General features: G+C 51.7%; 8 protein-coding genes across 8 annotated transcripts; 2 read left to right on the forward strand and 6 right to left on the reverse strand.

Annotated features, from left to right (window-relative positions):
* Window positions 1–995: 995 nt before the first annotated feature.
* Window positions 996–1,596, reverse strand: M409DRAFT_61402 (uncharacterized protein; the record flags this gene model as incomplete). The annotated part of the gene is made up of 2 exons (XM_033814744.1): window positions 996–1,431; window positions 1,478–1,596. 2 exons carry the CDS (start codon window positions 1,594–1,596, stop codon window positions 996–998), a joined length of 555 nt encoding a protein of 184 aa, XP_033659632.1.
* Window positions 1,597–2,064: 468 nt separating this feature from the next.
* On the forward strand, window positions 2,065–2,804 carry M409DRAFT_30774 (uncharacterized protein; the record flags this gene model as incomplete). Its single annotated transcript, XM_033810072.1, has 2 exons — window positions 2,065–2,660; window positions 2,711–2,804. 2 exons carry the CDS (start codon window positions 2,065–2,067, stop codon window positions 2,802–2,804), a joined length of 690 nt encoding a protein of 229 aa, XP_033659633.1.
* A 526-nt stretch (window positions 2,805–3,330) lies between these two features.
* On the forward strand, window positions 3,331–4,632 carry M409DRAFT_61404 (uncharacterized protein; the record flags this gene model as incomplete). The annotated part of the gene is made up of 5 exons (XM_033814745.1): window positions 3,331–3,615; window positions 3,662–3,767; window positions 3,817–4,154; window positions 4,210–4,459; window positions 4,610–4,632. The coding sequence occupies 5 exons, from the start codon at window positions 3,331–3,333 to the stop codon at window positions 4,630–4,632; spliced, it is 1,002 nt and encodes a 333-aa protein (XP_033659634.1).
* Window positions 4,633–4,902: 270 nt separating this feature from the next.
* On the reverse strand, window positions 4,903–5,786 carry M409DRAFT_38112 (uncharacterized protein; the record flags this gene model as incomplete). Its single annotated transcript, XM_033810863.1, has 3 exons — window positions 4,903–4,977; window positions 5,033–5,224; window positions 5,277–5,786. The coding sequence occupies 3 exons, from the start codon at window positions 5,784–5,786 to the stop codon at window positions 4,903–4,905; spliced, it is 777 nt and encodes a 258-aa protein (XP_033659635.1).
* Window positions 5,787–7,836: 2,050 nt separating this feature from the next.
* M409DRAFT_61405 (uncharacterized protein) lies at window positions 7,837–10,144 on the reverse strand (the record flags this gene model as incomplete). Its single annotated transcript, XM_033814746.1, has 2 exons — window positions 7,837–8,076; window positions 8,129–10,144. The coding sequence occupies 2 exons, from the start codon at window positions 10,142–10,144 to the stop codon at window positions 7,837–7,839; spliced, it is 2,256 nt and encodes a 751-aa protein (XP_033659636.1).
* A 1,021-nt stretch (window positions 10,145–11,165) lies between these two features.
* On the reverse strand, window positions 11,166–11,903 carry M409DRAFT_30777 (uncharacterized protein; the record flags this gene model as incomplete). The annotated part of the gene is made up of 1 exon (XM_033810073.1): window positions 11,166–11,903. One exon carries the CDS (start codon window positions 11,901–11,903, stop codon window positions 11,166–11,168), a length of 738 nt encoding a protein of 245 aa, XP_033659637.1.
* A 339-nt stretch (window positions 11,904–12,242) lies between these two features.
* Window positions 12,243–13,336, reverse strand: M409DRAFT_61406 (uncharacterized protein; the record flags this gene model as incomplete). The annotated part of the gene is made up of 4 exons (XM_033814747.1): window positions 12,243–12,443; window positions 12,509–12,790; window positions 12,993–13,157; window positions 13,193–13,336. The coding sequence occupies 4 exons, from the start codon at window positions 13,334–13,336 to the stop codon at window positions 12,243–12,245; spliced, it is 792 nt and encodes a 263-aa protein (XP_033659638.1).
* Window positions 13,337–17,027: 3,691 nt separating this feature from the next.
* On the reverse strand, window positions 17,028–19,127 carry M409DRAFT_61408 (uncharacterized protein; the record flags this gene model as incomplete). Its single annotated transcript, XM_033814748.1, has 1 exon — window positions 17,028–19,127. One exon carries the CDS (start codon window positions 19,125–19,127, stop codon window positions 17,028–17,030), a length of 2,100 nt encoding a protein of 699 aa, XP_033659639.1.
* Between the last annotated feature and the right edge of the window lie 630 nt (window positions 19,128–19,757).

Raw genomic sequence — 19,757 nt, forward strand, 5'->3', positions numbered from 1 at the left:
CTGAGCATCGGGAAGACCCATGTAGTGACCGAATGCCACTATCCTAAAAGAACTGTCCGAATATTGACTTCTGATCATGGGAGCTGCCAGAAATGTCTGTTCTCGACTTCACTTCAGAAGATAAGACAACTTTCGTACGAACACGCACGGTCGATGAATTGCGCAGCGCCTGACCAGACCTTGATATCCCAAGAGCTAGAGACGAAAGTCGTCAAGGCTGCTGACAGCATGTTAGGGAATATCATTCATCAATGCCATCGCCAGATCAGCTGCTTTGGCTCTTCGTTCAAGAGGCCCGCGGCAAAACAAGATGTAACTTGGCAAGGCTAGCAGCCCCACAACGACCCTCGGCGCGGGATTTTAATCCCACGGTGCCCCCACTAAGCTGGTATACAAGGCTGCCGTGCGGCTGGAATTTCAGACGAGTAGCAGGACTCACCATCTCAGTGCCCTCGCTTGTTCGTACCGGAAATCCGCAAATGTGTTACCGACTACACGTAACATGGGTCGCATGCGGCCACTGGACCTTAGTCAAGACACAATGCTTGATCGCTAGCCAGCAAGGGCCGTCCACCTTCTGCGAGGCCGCTCACGAGCTCAAGTTCGCATACAGCAACGACGACAATTGTCCAGATACCGAGAAACACGTCGTGACTGCCCAAACACAACCCACTGTGCAGCGCTGGGAGCGAAAATTTGGGAGAGTACAGACAAGAGAGCGACGGACGGTCCAAGAGCTGCCGGAGAGCTTCTGGGAGCTTTTCAACGAGGACGCCTAGGCTCACCATACTTCCAAGATCTCTACGACAAAGAGCAGCGGGGTTTGTTTCGCGTCACAATTGCTACTTCGAGTAGCCGAAGAGGAAGATTTAGACAGTTGTGGAGGGAACGGCGCGAAATGAGATATCCTGGTCGTAGATGACAGCGAAGAGCAGCGAGAGACAAAAGTTTTGAGCTGCAAACATGTCCCATGTAGTCTTGAACTGCGGTCCTGCTTAGCGCTTCAAACTTGCTGCCACGGCGAGCCACTCGCTGCTGTTGTCTGGCCAGTGATTTATCTTCTCTTGCTTCCCTGTCCGTGTGGCAGACGACATTGTGTCTCGTGCGACGAATACTTGGCCAACCTTCGGCACCTCTACTTCACATTTGACCACTTTTAGGAGATGGTAGGGCCGATATTTAACCTCGCAGAAAATCCAAGTAGCCTCAATGACCACCACAGCCATGCACTTGACGATACCACCCACTGTAGCTACGGCGACTTCACCGAAATGTTCTTTCCCTTTCTTCCAGCTAGGGCATACGTTGTCGTCATCGCAAGATACTAGTATGGTAGAGCCGTTGCTGATGCTCCTAACATCTTCGAGTAAATGAAGCTTCGGAGGAGATGTGGCGCAGGGGCAGAAACAGGGTTTGGATATGTCTCTCGACCTGATGTCGTCAGCGTCTATTCCGCTTAGCATTCATTGGATCTTACCAAGCGAAGAAATTCATTGACTTATCAAATGCCCTGCGCCAGTCGACATCGCCAGACTGAGCGCTGGCGGACATGTTTTCCCCCTCCTCGTTGAGTAGCTCCGAAACCAGTAAAACCATCTTGAAACTGCAATGAACTTGGATGTTCGCAGTAGGGTGATGAACATATCCCACGGAGGCCGTTCCCTGGTCCAAATATAAATGATGATCTTTGCTCGTCGCTGGACTTCAACGTGCACTCATTAGCGCTTGCCGAGTAACGTGGGGGTGGGCGGGCTGCTAGCGTCATCAAGGACTGCGGCAGCGGTTTGCTAGCGCTGCCGACTAGCGCTGCCGACTAGCGTTGTTGACTAGCGTTGCCGACTAGCGTTGCCGAATGCCAGCGGAACAGCCTGATCCTCATTACACTAAAGTAGTTCTATTCAAGTGACCGGAGCAGAGCTGGCGGCACGACATCTGTAACTGGCACAAATTCCAACAACAGACTTCTCACGGAGACGCTCCTGCGGAACGTGTTCACTGAAAGATGGCTTACTACCGTATGAATCTTCTGTCGGCTGCTTTATCAAGGTTGTAGGTCCCTCAGAAATGCTAGATGGACTTCGACAGGACGAACGCTTTGCGCCCTATTTCGATACCCACTACAACGACGCATATAGCGACACACAGCGAGCGCTACGAGACCCGTCTGCTCACCTCCCGCCGCATTACGATAGTCGGAGTGGCCACATGCCTCAGAAAACACTGTTGAAGATGCCGGAGGAGAGAGCATCCAAGCAAACGAATTGTTCCTCCGGAGCGCTCGGTCTGCATAGAAGCAAAGACTCTTACAGTTCAGTCTACGAGGGCCTCAAATACTCGCTTGTGGTGGTTCGCCAGACGCCAAGAGCATTGACGATTGATAGTGCTCAACGCCTAGGACTCATGGTTCCCCCTATTGATGTCCGCCTCATAGTCGACGATGAGTTGGGCAACGAAGTGGACTTTGACCGCGTCCCGTGCGCCAAATCCTTCGTACTCCGCGTCGACCTTATCGACGGCACGTCTGGGGACGAAACTTACATAATAGAGGGAAATGGGCAGCAGACTTTGAATTATGCGCTGACTCCATCGTACCTGGACAACGAATCAGGATTTCTGTTTGTCCTTTCAGACCTTAGAGTGGGCACAACAGGCACATACCGGTAAGGGCTTACGGCCCACAGATTGGAATTCGAGGCTAATGCATCTGTAGGCTACGACTGAGGCTTTTCAACATCGGCTATACCACCCCAAGCGGCAAATTGTTTGTGTTAGCTTGGCTGCTCTCTGACAGGTTCAAAGTCTAACGCTGAGCGCCATCGACCATACAGGCTTGGGACTCTGTTGCCATTCAAGGCTAAAAGCAGGGCAATGGTGATGACTACGGCGACCTTGAAACTGCTTTCGCAATTGCTTTGAGGGAGGCGGCTCGGGTCTTGCTCGCGAACGCCGCGAAATCAGCCGCATGCCTGCTTATAAGTGTTGAAGGCCATAAAGCAACAAAGGAGAAGATGAGCGGAGCAAAATTGGGTCTCGCATTGGGAAAGGTATCTCGAGGCTGTCGGTATCGGCTGGCGATCTCCGAGGTGATTCGCGCCAACCCCCACGCCCATGTGTGTATATATGTGCACAATTCCCCGTGCCGTCGCAAGCTTTAACACATCCACTGCTGCTTGGCTGGAGCTTGGCATTGCCTCTTTTTACGGCGGAACTTGGACCATGGATACTGCACTTCAGTCGTGGCGTGAATATTATCAAATCGAGCTTGATGCCTTCTATCAACTTCTTCATATTTTGACCTCCTTCGGGTTGTTGTCTCAGCCGCTTCAAAACATGAAAGACATGCGCCCGAAGAAAATCAACTACTCCAATGGAAGCACACCGATCAGCCGGAAAGACGCCAGTACGGTGTGCGTTCAGGAGACTCTGAATGAGCCTTTTCATATCACGAGCGACATTTTCGAGTCGCCGGGCATTTCTGGCGTCGTATCCAATGGAGCCTTTGAGCCGAATTGCATTGTTGAGCGTGTCATTCCGGCAAGCGTCCAAGAGGTTTCTCAGATCAGCTCTTCACGAACGGCGACGGCGTGCATACCGTGCTGGAGGCAAAAGTTGAAGGTTCTCAAGACTCGTCCCGATTCCGTCTCATGCTGACCTTTCTTAGTGCGTTGCAAAGCACCATGGTGTATGCCAACATTGCTCTAAAACTTCAATTCCTGTTCAATTGTGCATCAAGGAGCGCTTCACCAGTGACCAAGTCTTCTCAAAGTGTGAGTAACCTCCTGCCGTGCCACTCCCCAGGTTTTAACTGCTGAGCAGGGCGAGAGAATGGTTATCAGTCACAATTGGCTTGGTACAATTTGACGCCTGTACATTCAACCACAGCTCTTCTCTGTCATGATTCGCAAGGCCCTACACTTCGAGTTTCCTGCTGCCTCTTTCAACCTGCATCACCCGAACAAACACGTCTATATTACAAGATCGGGAGCGGGTGGGATTACATTGAAACCACTTCGTACGCACTTGACGATCCAGACCTCGAAATGATGAGAATCCATGAGTACGTCCAGAGTTGCCTTGGATTTTTCCTCGCCGGAACTTCCAGTGACAGCTCTCCGCTCCGCACATTATTCGAAGTCGCGCCACCAGAGACCACAGTAAGGCCGGCCTCCAAACCTTTGCAGTTCCTTAGCTAAAGGTCAATCTTCTTAGGATCCGTTGATGCGTATGGCACTTAGTTTGTGGGCAGCAAATCGTGCTCTTATGTCAGGCTGGCAAATGTCGGGGCTCGACTGGCTCGGAATGTTCCTAGTTGTGGACGAATGTTCTCCATTATATGGTAGTGTGCCGGCTCCTCGAGTGCTACAGAACCAGCTGGACCGCCAACTTGAGACATATATCGCTACGGTTGAGGCAAAATTTCTCAAAGAGCTGTCAAGCGCGATGTTACGGAACCGTCCTTGTGAGTGGACGACCATCTTCCTGGCAGTTGTCATTGTCCTACACGTCAGGGAACGAGACATTTGGCGGCTACAATACTGGGTATTCGACCATCATGGAGTAGGCTCATTCTTTTATCACTGCCGTTGACTGCTTTCTAACATGTCTCCAGACCTATCGTTGGCGACACCCTGATAAGGCTTGCAGCCTCATTCAGATGAGCGTTCACCTGAGCAATTTGCTGCTTCATCACCTCCGCGCGTGTGGCGATGTCCCCCAAGAGCTATATCTTGTTGGGAAGTCGTGCAGGGAGCAGCAAGTACAGCAGGCTAGGTCACGATTTCAGTGGAACGATGAGGCTAGCATAGATTGGTCATTGTGCCGACTTGCATTTGGTTCGCTTGATAACAAGGATCTGAGGCTGGCGCAGAACCAAGACTTCGGCTGCTAGTGGAATATATAAGTTTACAGCTGGAGGATCCGTCGGATCGCACTCTGCATTAATGAGTACGTGTCTTCGATAGTGCCGCTGCAATCGATCTTCGCAGTCATGTAAATAGTCGCTCATAAGATTGAAGCTTGGGATAGTGCTCACCTTGTAAATTGTTCCATGTTGTTGCAGGTGTTGCAGCACGGGTGCGTTGTTCTCCTCGAAGGTGTGAAGCCTCCGGGAGATGACTGTCGGGTCGTCATCGATCCTAGTGGATGACTTCGCCCGTTCTTGCAATCGCTTCCGCATAGCTTCTTCGGAGCAATGAAGAGAAATCGTCGAGTAAACATTGGAAATCTAGATGGTCGTTTTAGTCGTGCTTGGAATCAAGCTGTTGGCACAGACAAACCTTGGTCTCAAAGCTTGCTGCTTGATCCATGCTTCTGGGAAACCCGTCTATAAGAAACTGACGTTCCCCTCGCGCTTGCGCCGCATGCAGCTCTTGTTTGAGAAGATAGGTGGTCAATTGCGCGGGCAGAAGTACCGAACTCTTCATGCTCTCATTAATAAAATGTCCATACGGGGACGCTTTGGACGTCGTCTCCCTTCGTAGTAGATCCCCAACAGATATGTGGTGGAAACCGAACTCCTGTACGGCGAGTGCGCATTGCGTGCCTTTGCCTACACCTGGGCCACCTACACTAACTTCAGCATATGCACAGCTCTCGACGTGTGAGGCCTTACCGGAGACAAATACAAACGTGATATCGGCATCGATCCTGGATCTCAATTCTTGGTAGTCGTTCAGCCTACCCTTCAACCATGGCTGCAACTCTGGGAGTGTCACATGCTTCTCTAAAGCTAGAAACTCTTCCAGATTCGTACCCGATCGCTCCTGGTACAGTATCGCTTGATCCATGCACTCCAGCTTGTCGATTTGCCGTACTAGTTGCGAGGCGAGAGTCAAGCCTGCTTGATATTCGTGCCATAGCTCTGACATGGAGTCGGCAAAGTCCGGGTTCGATTGACGGATCGTACAGGCGAGAAACTTGATGGCCAAGTCCTCCCGCAGTTTCTTCTCGTCTATCAAAGTTAGGAGCTGATCACAGGAGGGAGATGTTCACGTGCCTGAGCTGATTCCATCGTAAGGGGTGATGTCCCCAATCACCGATTCGCCCATATCGTGGATTAGAGCCATTCTTACTGCCTTTCCGCGGGTTGCTTCATCGAACTCGTCACTGTCAATTAGACGATAGCATTTCAGGGTTGGAGAGACTTCACCCCAGGTGCTATGCAGCACATAACTGCCATCCTGTACATGTGATCGGCCACACTCTCTGTAGGACCAGGAACTTCGCAGCGTAGCCACCCGCTCCTTTTCGTAGTCTTCAAAATCTCGAGCATCTCCAAAAATTGAAACGGCGAAAGGGTGGACGACATGGTTAAATGACTCAGACGTGAGCTTGTGAGCGAGCAGTGGTGGTAGTAGTAGTAATTGCACACTGTCTGGGGCTGGTGAAGATATCACGTGGCATTGTTGAGGCGACGTCACCACACTGCAGTTGTCATGATGTCGACCCAGTTGTCGAAGGTCTTTCAAGGTCATTTGACTCAGCGAGACCGCAAAAAATGACATCATCAGCGCTAGCCTTATCACACTCCGAAGCTGCCACCCACGTGCATGAAGACCCCAACAACCTTCTGGTCTGCAACACAATGGAGCGCAATGAGCAGTCAGATGAAGCTTTGCTAGAAGACTTACGTCGCATTGTAAGTACAGGACCAAAACCCAAATCAAATAATGAGTACACCTTTACCAATTTTATAACCAAAAACCAGACAGGTCGAGACGAAACGAAACGGAACAAGAAGAAGTAAGTCAAAACAGGAGAAAACAAGGAAGGACGGAACGAAGCAAGAAGAAATAAAACGAAACGAAAGGAAACGAACGAAGAATGCGGTCCTCTCACAGCACGGTCCCCGAATGGAAAGGCGACAGTCCGACTAATCGAGAACAACACGAACATCGCGAGTAATCCACTCCTGGAAGTCAGTCGTATCGCGGTGCATTGCACGTCTGCGGCGTCGACAGCGCCAGCATTCGTTGGCTGTCGTCGCGCCTTGATACAGGCTTGGATCGCACCGAGGCACCACTGCTGCTGCTCCGCTCAATGACTCGCGGCTGTTGGCTACGGCACGCTACTTTTAGCCTTTAAGGTCACGTTCCCATGTGGCCACTAACCCATCCAGATTACTAGCGTTAAAGGCTAAAAGTCCCTACTCGTTAACAGACCCGGCGGACTTACCTCCATACCCCCTAGAAGCCCACACAAATTATTAAACCCTGTGGCCCTATGTCCATTAACACCACATTCCCACCAGGCCCGGCAGCCCCGAAAGACATGTTTCCTTGCCTAACACATAAACTTTCCTAATTTTCCGCAACTGCCGATCGTCCAATTCTAAACTTCGAAACCGGGAGTTGGGCAAACGAGCAGAGCAAATGAGGCGAATAGGTACAAACACACGCAAGTACAGGCTCATATCTAATAACAAATCCTGCTGAACTTCATAGAACCAGGTACAGATGAGCCTGCAAACGGCTAGCAACAGAGCTACCATAAAACTGGAGGAAAGCTCGCGATGCAACAGAGGATCAAAGACCAAGCAAGGTGAGTAGACTGGGGCCAGTTCATGTTCTATCCGAGAACCTGGTGCTGCTCTACCTTAGCTGATCATGGGTCTGATCAAAAGGAATGAATCCTCCTAGTCATCCTTTCAAAAGTTGGTACGAATTTCATGGACCCACAGATCCCTATGGTGCTCTGTTAACAGTATTCCACATGTCAGAGGAGATAAGGTTAAGGGCAAGTTGTACTCCACCTTCGCCTCGACTTGCTATGTCGTCTTTTCGTCTACCAGTCTCTTCCACCACACACTGTGTCTAAGAGCTCACAACTTTGTCAGCTTTACTTGAAGAAACCAAGCGCCGATTTGAAGATCTCTTGGCCTTCCTCCTGCGTGGCCTTCCGTGCCTCAAGATGGTCGCGCTGGCGCTTCGTCTCCTCCGGCTCAGCAGCAACGAAGGCGACCTCAGCATCACTCATATCTCCCACCATGATCGGAGAGCGGGTGTCGGCGAGATCGCGGACGAGATAACGCTCGATGACCTGCTTGGCAACCGCAGCGATGAAATACTCGACTTCTTCCTAGATCGACTTTCAGTCGCTGCGTGAGCACGTTGGGAGGGGGCTACATTACCATGTAGTACGCTTGCTGACTATCCAGGGCGTCTTCCGCTGAAACCCTATCCATATCCATTTCCGTGAAGTTGCGAATGATGCTTGTAGTAAATTCAGGTTTCAGGTAGGTGTTGTAGGTACCAGTGGTCTTGTTGTAGATTTGCTCTTTGGAGTCTGTGGCCATACTGTTGAATTTTGATGACAGCTTCTCGTACTTCGTCGACTGCACAGTCGAGATGTACGCCGGGTTGTAAGTGATAGGATGATGCTTCGTATCGTCGACAATCTGAGCGAGCTCTTCCTTAGCACGGGTCATACGCAAGTCTAGTCCTTTATCTAAAGTAAGTGATTGGAGCCGCGCGGAGATGTCGTTCGACACTGAGAAGCTGATAGCTGCACGAGCGAAGTTAGAGCATAATCTGGCGACCTGCTCAATGTGTTGATTTGCAATAGCCTGCCAGTTGGCTGATTGCTCCCAGAACAGTTTACTGATGAGGATAGGGTTGAACGTCCCAGGCAGTTCGCGGCCGCGAGAACGGATCAAAATCTTGCGGACACGTTGTATAGCATCGTCACGAGAGACCTGCTCTTGGGTCACGGCGAATTGGCGGTAGCATTCATCGATTTCCGCTTCATCGATTTCTGCTTCATCGGAATCCGTAGCATCGGTCGAGTCACCGTCGTCAGCAAGGACTTCGGTCTTATGCCCATATTTGCGCATAGCTAGGGCGAACTGAAGGTTGAAGTGCTGCGCGACAGCACGGAGATGATGCGCATTGGCCTCGTGCTCCACAGCCTCCTCTGGATCGGTGTCGCCAAAGAATTCGTGCTCGTATTGGCCACTTACCCCAGCTTTAACGATATCTTGGTAGTTAGTGACAATAGTCAAGAGAAATCGTCGCTGCTCCTGGGGGGTGGACCGCCTCTCCCCTATAAGCTCGAGAGTTCGACACACCTCCTGGTGGTTCTTGTCAAGATCTTTCTGAAGATCAGGAAGTTCAGTCTTTAGATGCTTGAACAGCAAATGGCTCAAGCGAGAGCACAGAGACTTTATGCCGAGCATATCAGGAGAAAGATCGCGGTACTTTCCTCTCGAGAAGAAGGCCTTCTCAGCGGCATTGCGATCCTTGAAGCTCGTGAGAGCCTCCCTGTCAGAGCGGTTCTTTAGAATGTGCCAGCCGAGCTGGAAGAAAATGTCTTGGTTATTGGCAAGCTCGATCCAAGATTTCTCATTATCAGAGTCAGGCTCCAAGAAGTCCGGCTTTGTGATTATGCCAAGAGTGCGATGGCCCTGTGGATCGAAGTCGCGGCACTTTTTGAGGATAATTTGGTTGGCGTAGTCATTCTTCGCCGACACCACTGCCATGATGATTGTCCGCTTCTCCTTGATATAGTCGTCGACTAAGCTGCGAATAAGCTCCACATCCTCCTTCGACTGCATCTTGTTTTCTGCATGGATGAGCCCCGGCAAGTCGACCAGTGTTAGGTGTGGACGGTTGGGGCCTGCAATCTCAATACTGAGGACGTCCCGAGAGAAAGCACGTGCTTGGTTCGAATCATCGTCGTCCAGACCCATAAGACCAGTGGCTTCGTCAATAAGGGTTGGCAGTTCGTTGAAGTCAACAATCGAGCTCTTGAAGGCTTCCAGCCTCTTCCTCTCCATCGCAGGACGCTGCTTGTCTGGTATGATCTTTGTAGAGATAGACACGGTCAATGCACGACGCAGGATGATCTCCGTTGCGAACCGGGTACACAGATTCTCCTTGCGTGGAAAGGGAATCTCAGTCATTGCCTCGAGGACAGAACTCTTGCCGGAAGATTGGTCACCGCAAACCACAACCTGCGGCAATTGCAATTCACCGCTCAGCCCACCGCGGCGCAATCGGTCAACAATATCCATCACTTTGCGTGACTCTTCGCCCTGAAGAGCATCGAGAGAGGATGTGCTGAACATCTGGGCGCTAGTGCTTGTGGCAATAACGCCATGAGGGAGCGTCTCGGAAGACTCGACGTGACTCTCTTGGTGCATGCCCATAACGAAGGCAGACGGAATCTGGCAGGATATAATGAAGATAAAACCTATGAGGATGATTCTTTGCCTGTGTGACAAGGGTCGATCTAGAGAGGGAAGAACAGGCTCTTTAACAGACGCCGTTCCCTTTGGAATGCTTGCGTCTTTCCCGTGAGATGCAGGCTGTTCCTTGGGTCGGCTTTCGTTGCAAGGTTCCGTGACAGAGCTACCCAGGGTGCTATCAGTGATACACAATCGGTAGCATGAATGAGCGGTCAGCTGTTTTGTCTTTCTTCGGCATCAAGGATCACAGTTCCAGTGAATGGCACCATCAGTTTTGAATTGATGATTCGGATATTTGCTCTTGACAGTAGCATTTGAGACTGAGCCCAGAGGTGGGAAAGCGGCGGTGAATCGATCGGCGGATGTAAGAGGACACCTCAGTGGCCGCATTCTGGTTCAGCAAGTAGGAAAATCGCCGTGCTGCTGTTTTAGCAGACGCTCAGTGACTTCTGCAGTGTTGTTCCATGGCACTTGCGTCGAAGACTTCAATCCGCTTGTCGAGCGCGCTCATTGCCAGTACATGCGAGACATGGCTGACCGCATCAATAGTCTTTGCTGGCGTAATCCGCGACGCCTGTCGTATCAATTCCAAACACGCAAGCCTTCAAACAGAGTACGCCGCATATGTTTTCCAGTGCAGACAAGGTCGAATGTTGGTAGACAACAGCCTTGGTTGGGAGATTTGCTCCGGCAGCGCAAGGGAAAGCTCTCAACGTTTAGATGTTCCTCAAACAAATTGACAATCCTTGCTTGAGATCTCAAAGGCTCAGCGAAACTGAGTTGCTAAACACAGGCGATGGAAAGCTGGGTATTCGCGGACAAATTTGAATAGGGAAGGAAAGCAGGGAATCGGGGGTAGCTCAATAGGCAGTCAGGTCCTGATGGAAAGATCGAGGTGTACACCCTAAGCTCGGTGCTAGCAGAGGTGGATAGTTCGTTTTGTGGAAGTACGCAGATTGCAGCTAATACTTAGACGTTGCTATCAAGCCTTCTGCAATCTGATGCCGTGCACAGCATACGCGTGGTTCTTGAGGTGCTGTATGCCTTGCAACGCTACAGGTCGTCGGCGGCAATATGGGTGTGGGCAGTGTACTTCGCTCAAATGCTGGATTGGGTCGAGGTGGTTCTTCGTGTGATTCCATAACTTCTGTTCCCGACAGAAGAGTCGCGTTTGATCCTTGAATGACAGTCTTTCGTCTCCGATACAGAATAGACACTGAAGCTTGTGACACTCAATCGGAAAGCTCACGACTTCGGATTCTTTACAATTGGCCTTGGTCCCGCCGGTTCCCGGTGACGCCGAGCGAGACTTCGTCGGCCTTGCTTCCACCAAGGTGCACAGTTGAGCCAGCGCGTGGACAGCAGTTGCCCGCTGGCTGAGTGGCTGTTTCCTGATATCTTCTACGCTCTTTGCCAAGCTTGCCAAATATGCTCGCTCGGGTATGTGGTGGTGGTGCTCCTCCTCAATCTCTAGAGTAGGCCGCTGAACCACGTCTTGAAGCTGCGCCTCGATCACTGCGAGGCTTTTGTCCTCGAAGTAGGCCTGACGATGATATGCCTGTAGCTGATTCTGCAGCCGCTGCTTCAGAGCCCGGTGAGCTTTTCGAGCCCGGTGGTAAGCTTGATACAACGGTCCGTCCTTAGGAGCGATATCGATGAACTCGTACTCATCTTTGACGGCTGAGGCAGCAGTCTGGAAGGCCTCGCTGGCTTCAACCATCTCTGGTAGATTGTCGATTGATTCGAGATCTTCTATCGACAGTGGACGGTTGGATCTTGCTATTAGCCTTGCGTATGACCTCGTCCTCACCCTTCCGTCCCTTGACTGCAGCGATCACGTCGATGTGAATGTGCTGGTCCAGATAGTGTGCCCGGTACGTACGGCTGTCCAGGTGGCCAGAGATCTGATTACGTGCTTCTTCAGAACCTATGCCATCGACTGCATTCAGTACCATACGGCGCAGACAGTACCAGGTCAAGGATTCTTTGTAGCCACAGATATTTTTCCCAAGTTTTAAGAGTCTTTTAAGTGTTGCGCCATTGCTTAACTCTTAAGCCTTCAAGTCGGGTGTTTTTCGCATGACAGGGATGTCGAGGACTTCGCGGCGCCACGGGAATGGCAGCATGTTGTCGCCGTCTGGAATCCGATCTTGAAGAAGTCTGCGGCGGAGTTGATGCCTGCAGCGAATGCACTGTCATGGAGCGCAAGAGCGAGCAGGTGCGAGACGGGAAAAGTCAAGACGTCATCCTGATCGGGCCACTGAAAAGTTTTGCTACATCGCTAGTCAGCCTATCCTGTGATGATATCGCGGTGATAGAACCGACCGTTGTGCCCTTCGCGTCTCCCCTTCGAAGTGACGAAATCTTGGCTGGACCAGGTATCGGATCCCACTCTTGGTACGTATGGCGGACAACTGCAGATCTCGATAGCAGCTTAGAGACGGCGTCGTCCATGCTTGAGTTTTCGCCATCCTCCTCGCCGCTGTCATCTTCCGCATTGCAGTCTGACGACCGACGCTCTTTGTCACTGGCCTGTCGTGTTGCACGAGTGCGGGTCATGGAGCTGGGGCGCAGACCGCTACTAACATGTATAATCATCAAAAAGGCCTGCTAAACTCGTTGTCGCTCGTTCTCATATCGGGCGGTGTCCTTTGTATAATGGAAATGAACTATCTTAACAAAGTCTTCTCCGGACGCAACTGGTTTCGATCGCGGTGCGGTCTTCCCTTTGCTTTGGACATAATGATTAATGAACTCGAGTTGAGCTTCAGTACGACTCTAAGACAGCCGGCCGTACGTGGTGGCTTACATTGTTCACGTCTATCACTTGTTCTCTGTCAAGGTCGTTTCCGGTCAAGTCCTTATACCGCATTTTGAGCACTCGAAAGTACTGCTTAAGCGTGAACGCTTTGCTAAGGTTCCCTCTTCGCGTTGTCCACCAACTATTGAAAGACTGTCTTGAATTCGGGCGTGTCTGCGTCGCGAAGAGCTTCGTCGCTATCTTCATACTCTTGCTCGACATAGCAACTGCTGACCGTAAGCGTTGCTAGGACGCCAGCTCGTGAGTCGGGTCCGCGTGCCTCTGCCACCATATGCTAATGTTCTTAAGGGCTGACACCGTCGACTCTGCGTTGGGGCTCTCGTGACGACCATGTTGCTGCATACGACTCTTGAAGGCGGTGTAGTCCCTTTTCGATCTGGAGGCGTGTAGCGACGGCATGGTGGGCCCCTCCGGGACCGGCGAGGCTGTTGGAGCGAGGATGAATGGTGTTCTATGAAAAGTGCAAGGCCTCTAATATATGCTTCGGGCGCCTGCGCAGCTAGCTGCTGGGTGTTCGCGCCGCCAGGCTAAAGCAGTTTGAGCCTACGCCTCCGGAAGAATCAGATCAAGATGAAGTTGAAGAGCTGCCACGAATATATGCCTTACAGGCTCTCAAGCTATTAAGGCAGTTACGGCTCCATGAAGAGCAATCTGATAACTGCAACAGTAGCTGGTTACAGAGCCTTAACAAATATGAGAAGGTTGTCCAGCAAAGAGCAGCTACAGGCCTTCAACAACAGCATATATCAACGTATTTCACTGCAACGTGAATGCCAAGAGCAACTCACGTGATATCTTTATATAACGATACCTCCTTATAGCGATATAATTAGGATGAGCCGGCGCTACTGTTATAGAGAGGTCGGACTGTAGTGCCTTTTCGTAGATGCCTGCGTCGTTGTTTGGAGGTCGGGTTAGAGTTGACGCTTTCCGTGGACGCGTCTCGGCTCGAGGCTGGCTTCCTCGGGCCGCTGCATTCCCACTTCCCGCGTCATCCCTTGTTAGTTCTTCGCTGTACTTACTCCTAGGCAGCGAGTTCGTCGCCGTCCTCGTCACCATCCTTTCCATCTGCTCCATCCTTTTCGGCCTTGTTGATTATTATTATTATTCATTCTTACACCGATATAGCTCCCTTGTGGGTCCATGCGGGTTGTTCCTATTTATCTGTCTTCGAAGAAGGAAACCGTTGCCACGGATGACCGCGGCCCGGGTGAAAACCCCCTTCCATCTGTAGTGTTCGGCAAAGCCCCGTGACTCGCAGCCGTCCCGTGACTATCGCTTGAAAGCGACACTTGCTCCTGTTGAACGTGGATGCTGTGATACCATGAGCAGTTCCTCTCGTGACCGCCCGCTGTCCTGATCCTCTCGCATCCATCCAAGCCTTCGCCGCTGACAAGTACTAATGGATCCTGGCACACCCTTCCTTGCCAACGCGAAAGACAAGAAGCCGTGGAGAGCCCAGCAGCTTAGGCGACACGCTTGTGTTGTCTGTAGTTGTCTGGCTGTGGTTTGGTAGGTCTTGTCTCCTTCGTCCTGCTCCGCCATATGATCTTCTGATTTGTGTTCCATACAGCTCGCGCTCGAGCACTATCCCCGACTCCCCTCTTGCCCGCCTTGCAGGCGTCGTCTACTCCACGTGTGTTGTTGCTTCGTAGGCGTCTTACAGTCCGCTCTCGTTGTTATTGACGGTCGTACTCGAGGTCCACCAAATCTCTTTCTCGGTTGTCGTGGTATCTGTGGGGCTTCATAGACGCCGGCTGTCCGGCAGAATAGCTTGTCGGGGCAGTGCTCGCTGCGCTCACTCGTGTTGATGACCTTGCTTGTCGTGCTCTAGCAGTCCAAGAGCCCTCACCGGCTCCTGGCGTTCCAAGAGTATTGTCATGTCTCTCTTCGGGTTGAAGTTCTCACACTGCTTCGCAGGCGCCCGGAAGGCAGCGCCTGTTGTTCTGTGTTTGAGATCTCTTGGCTCTCCGACTGCTGCGACAGTCGAAGGTTCGTAGCCGGCACCACGTACAGGAGGACCTCGTCGCCGGCCTTGATTGATGATTGATTGATCAAATCCTACTCGGTTTCAGCCGCTTCTTGTCTGCGGCTATGCCCGGATGAGAGGGCTTGGCTGACAGGCGACGCGTTCCAGACCTTACCTTGTTTGGAACGCCCCACTTCGCCTATTGCAACGTCACGTAAACAAAAGGCCAGCTGCCTCCGACACCCTCCCTTTCTCTCCTCAACCACCGCCTGGGGTCGCCTGCCAAGCTTACGCAGGCGGTGGTTCTGATGCTGCTAATGCCGTCTCTCTAGGTTCCTATAGGCTATGCCTCGTCTTTCGCCGTCCTCCTACCTACAGTCTCCCCCCAACGCCCGGCGTCGTCTCTTCGCGTGTGATCCCGCTACGCCCAAGGATCTGCGTTTGCTCCATGAGTGTGATGGCTTTCGTGGCTAGCTTAAGCTTCGTCAAAATCGCGCGGAGATTGGTGCATCCTGGAGACCGGCTAAGATGTTGTTTCCGGACGTCCTTGTGCCTCCTGCACGCGAGGAGGACGTGTCGTACGGTCTGTCGGCCGTGTCCACAGGGGCACATGGGATCCAGGATACCGGGCACTTGCCGGTGGAAGAGGAAGAGGAAGTCGTTGAGCCCGATCTTCTCAGTTCGGATCTGTACATGCATAGCACTCTCGCTTTTAGTGAGGCCACTGTATAATTCGAACACCTTCTTGGTTGGGACTGGTGCGCAGCGGAATGCTGCGCGACCCCTGGTCTCATTCTTACAACTTGTCTGCCATTGTTTGTACCACATCTTGAGCGTCGCTTTGAGAGGATATAATTGGCCCGGCGGATCTGCCTGGGCCCCGCGGGTTTCGTCAGCGCGCCATCCTGTTGCTTCCTTAGCTGCAATATCCGCTGCCTCGTTGCCCTCGATGCCTTCATGCGACGGTATCCAGTAAACGTGCACCGTGTGACCGCTGTGTTGGAGAAGCAGCAAACGTTCCGCGATCTGCTGTAGGATGTAGGCTTCCGACCTCCCTCTGGTCGGATGAGAGACCGAATGGCCAACGCAGATATTCGCAGTTTCCTTCTAGTTTACAGGTTTGCTGCCTCAGCGAGACGAATTGATCGCTGAGTCAGCAGTAATCAGGGGGATTATAAAAGACAAGGCTCCGTGTCTCTGTGCGTGAAGAGATAGCATGGGGATGTCGAAGCTAAAAAGCGCTTGTGGGTTGAGAAGGTTGTGAGTACAGACGACTGGGCGGTTCTGCTAGCGAAGCTATACTAATTTGAAGCCGCAATGTCGAGGTGGCATAACCATATAAATCTAAGTTGGGAAGAGAGCTGCAAGGCCGCTGTAGACGGCCATTTGTTGTTTATACGTCCTCTTGTCCACTAGGAAAAGAGTAATACAATGAAAAAGCAAGCCGGCATCCTTGTGAACCTTTGCAGCAAAAGGATCTGGCTAAACGACTTTTTCTTCGCCGAGGATATCAGTTATCCTGAACCTGTGGCAGTGTCGATAAAATGACAGAGCATCGGAGGCCTTTATATCGAAGTCATTCTGTTACCACAGCGACTTGCCGGCATACTACTGGAATATGTACTTTGAGAATCGAGAGCCGCAATATTGGCTGGGAGTCCTCTCTCAAAGCCAACGCACAAGCCAACGTGTCGTGGAGAAAGTACGGAGGGTCTAACCCTAGGTCAGAGAGATACTGTGGATCAATACAATCCAATTCGTGAGGTTGCGATGCTCCCCAGGTTACGATGCTCGAGGGGTCGCGATGCCGGTGACGTTTAACCCGTTCCAAAATTGGAGTAGTGAGACGCAGGCACAAGTAGGTCGTCTAAATACGTTGATGTATACGGGACCAGTAAACAATGGAAACGTGTGCCTGATGGTATTGTTCTCCTTACACTTGGTCATCACCTTTTCTCATCGTTCCATTCGCGATCATTTGGCTGAAATGCATACCGAAAGTGTGCTTTCCGATAGAACACACAACTCACGATGACAACGGCCCGATGATAGCTTCAAGCACGCCTACAAGCTCCCCTCCTTTGCGAGCGTGAGGCATCCTCCTCGGCTTGTTCGTACATGCAATCGAATTGGGAACTTTCTGGTAGCTTGGGATGTCCAGCACACTGTGCAGTGCATCTGCGGCCGGCAGCGTCGCAAGGGCAGATCTCAGTCTCGTTTGTGGCGCAACTACACCCGAGAGCTTTGTACGTCTGTAAAGCGTCCTCGAACTTCCTTTGGAACGTCCCGGGTGGATAGTGGCTGCTAAATCTGGCGCTATCACTTTGTACGAGGTTCTGGAGCGCATTAATGATGCCGGGAAGCTGGTACGCCACTGACTCATTTGTGGCCTGCTGATTTTGGCCTATCCACACCAGCGAATGCAGAATCGAGAGGATGTTGAGCTCGTCCCAGAGCATTCCCCCAGACATAAGGCACGTTCGTGGAGAATGAGCAGCATGGACCTGAGGCGGACCAGGCGGCATGAGCAGAACATCATCTTGCTCGAGGAGAATAAGCCGCTCCTTACCATGGGGCAGCCATCTGTCGCCTTGCTCGCAGAAAGCACTTACCTCGCTCCCCATGTCGGATGATGGTACGATCATCCAGTACTTCAGCCCATCCAGATTTCGGACCCATGTGCCTGCGAGGGAGTCGACATGAGCGCCAGAGAATGCACCACGTTGACCGAGGATATTAAAGGACCCACAGCTGGCAACGTCAACAGGTCTGGAACAGACCTCCTTGCCTGGCTCACCATAACAACTCTCTGCAAGGGTCTCGAGCAGACGAAACCGCGGCATCATAGTGAAGGCCGGCCGCTGCGCTTTGGCTAAGTCACGGAGGTTGAGAGCGTTATCTCCTGACCCGTGGTCAAGTCGCGTCAAAAAGTCTAATGTAGACACTGATTCTGTCTGTTTCGCGCCAAGAGGTCGAATGTCTAGGGCCTTGTTGTGGAATGCATCCCTGAGCAGTGATCGGAAATTATGGACTGTGTTCATGCCACCGTCTGAGAATGCCTCTTTAATGACGATAGGTTTGGTGAACACATCGCCCTGCCTGCCCGCCTGCAGGAAGTATTCCGAAGTGCAGTAATGGACATCCGCACTTTCCTCTGCTAAAGCAAAGCCAAAACCAAGGCCGCACTCGGGCGGAGTCCAGATGCTGGCCCATCTCGTGGCCTGGGTCAGCCACGCGGCTCGCACGCTATGCATGTCGCTTTGATCAGACTCGTCTTGCAGCTTCGCTGCATAGAGCTGGATCTCTTCGTGATGTTTGTTGTGTAGGCTCTCTTCGATGCTTAAAGCCCCTTGGTGCACCTGGAATGGATCCAAGACTCTCAAGGATTTCGCGGAACTTGTTTCAGGCGACGATTCAGCAGATGTAAGTGGGGTTAGAGTACTAATGGAAGACTGCCGAGTGATATGGCTATGCGAAGCGGTCGTATCAATCACAGGGTCTGCCTCGAGGTCTTGATCCGCGGCTCTAGTGTCTGGCGTAAGTGCTTTTCGGCGCGTGGATGATCTCACTGTGCCTTTCGAAGGCTGACCTGTTCTAGACAGGTTTTTCGTGGCTTGCCAATATGACTTATCGACAGAGGATGCTTTCTTCGAAATCACTGATACCTTCTTCTTCGAAATCACTGATGCCTTCTTCTTCGGCATCACGTCTTCTGCATCCTTTCTGTCCTGCAGCAGGCCGAAGTTGTCGGGTTGCAGCAGGTACTGTCTGTAGTGCTGAGGCCGCAAGCTGCATAGAGTCGCATCTTCCCCGATCGGAATCTCGCCATCCTCGCTAGTGACCCACAAGTCCAGGTCGACTAGGTCCACGGATGACCGCGAGAGCTGCTCTCCATACATCTCCACCTCACCTTTCTCAACTAGATCGGACACGTGATGCAGATCTTGAAATGTCAGGGAGCATCGACTAGCAGGGCTGGGCTTCCCGCTCGGCCATCTGGTGTTTGTATTGCAGGCTCTTGTCTCTTTGATAGTCTTCACTTTGCTGTTCTGGAGCGAGGCTCGCTGCCGTGCTACCAATACCGTATTCGCGGAAGGCAGAAAATCCTCGGCAAAATCAGGGCAGGCTCGAGCGCATTTACGGAGCAATCGCATGTGCGCATAGCTCGCAGTCTCCCATCCATAGTGCCCAACCAATTTGGGCGACCACAAGGCTGCTATGGTCGCAAAGTCTCGCTGGCGTTGCTTCTCGTTCCGGTCAACACCTCCACCAGGCTCTTTCCTCTTCTTCCCGCCACCCTCTATATCCTCTACAGCCTTCGCGATAGCTTTAAATTCAACCCACTTGTGATCCGAGCTTGCCTGCTTCAGACCCTCATCTTCCCAACCTCTTACGATGGCAACGATTCGAATGACTTCTGCTAATATCACAATATGTGTCGAAACTCGCTCGGTCTGGCGCATGACTTCGTCGCGTAGTTCTTCATAGTCTGCGAGCGTATTTCCTGTGGATTTTAGCTTGTGCAATTTCTTAAGAAATCGCGCAGTCTCGTCATGCAGCCTTAAAGGAGTAGAAGTGGCCTCATCAGCTACTTGCTTGTGTTTAGGACCCGGCTGTCCTAATAGGTTGACGACACTATCCCGGTAGATATCCATTGCTTGTGAAAGAAAAGAAAGAAGAAAGTTCCAAAAAATTTCGGAGAAAGATGACATCGGTGAAGGCGAGCACGGACCATGCCTTGATGTGCAAGCTGCGAAGCTTGGCAGTCGCCGCACTACTCTCTT

The sequence above is a fragment of the Zasmidium cellare genome, assembly GCF_010093935.1.
Source record: "Zasmidium cellare ATCC 36951 unplaced genomic scaffold M409scaffold_72, whole genome shotgun sequence".
NCBI lineage: Eukaryota > Fungi > Ascomycota > Dothideomycetes > Mycosphaerellales > Mycosphaerellaceae > Zasmidium > Zasmidium cellare.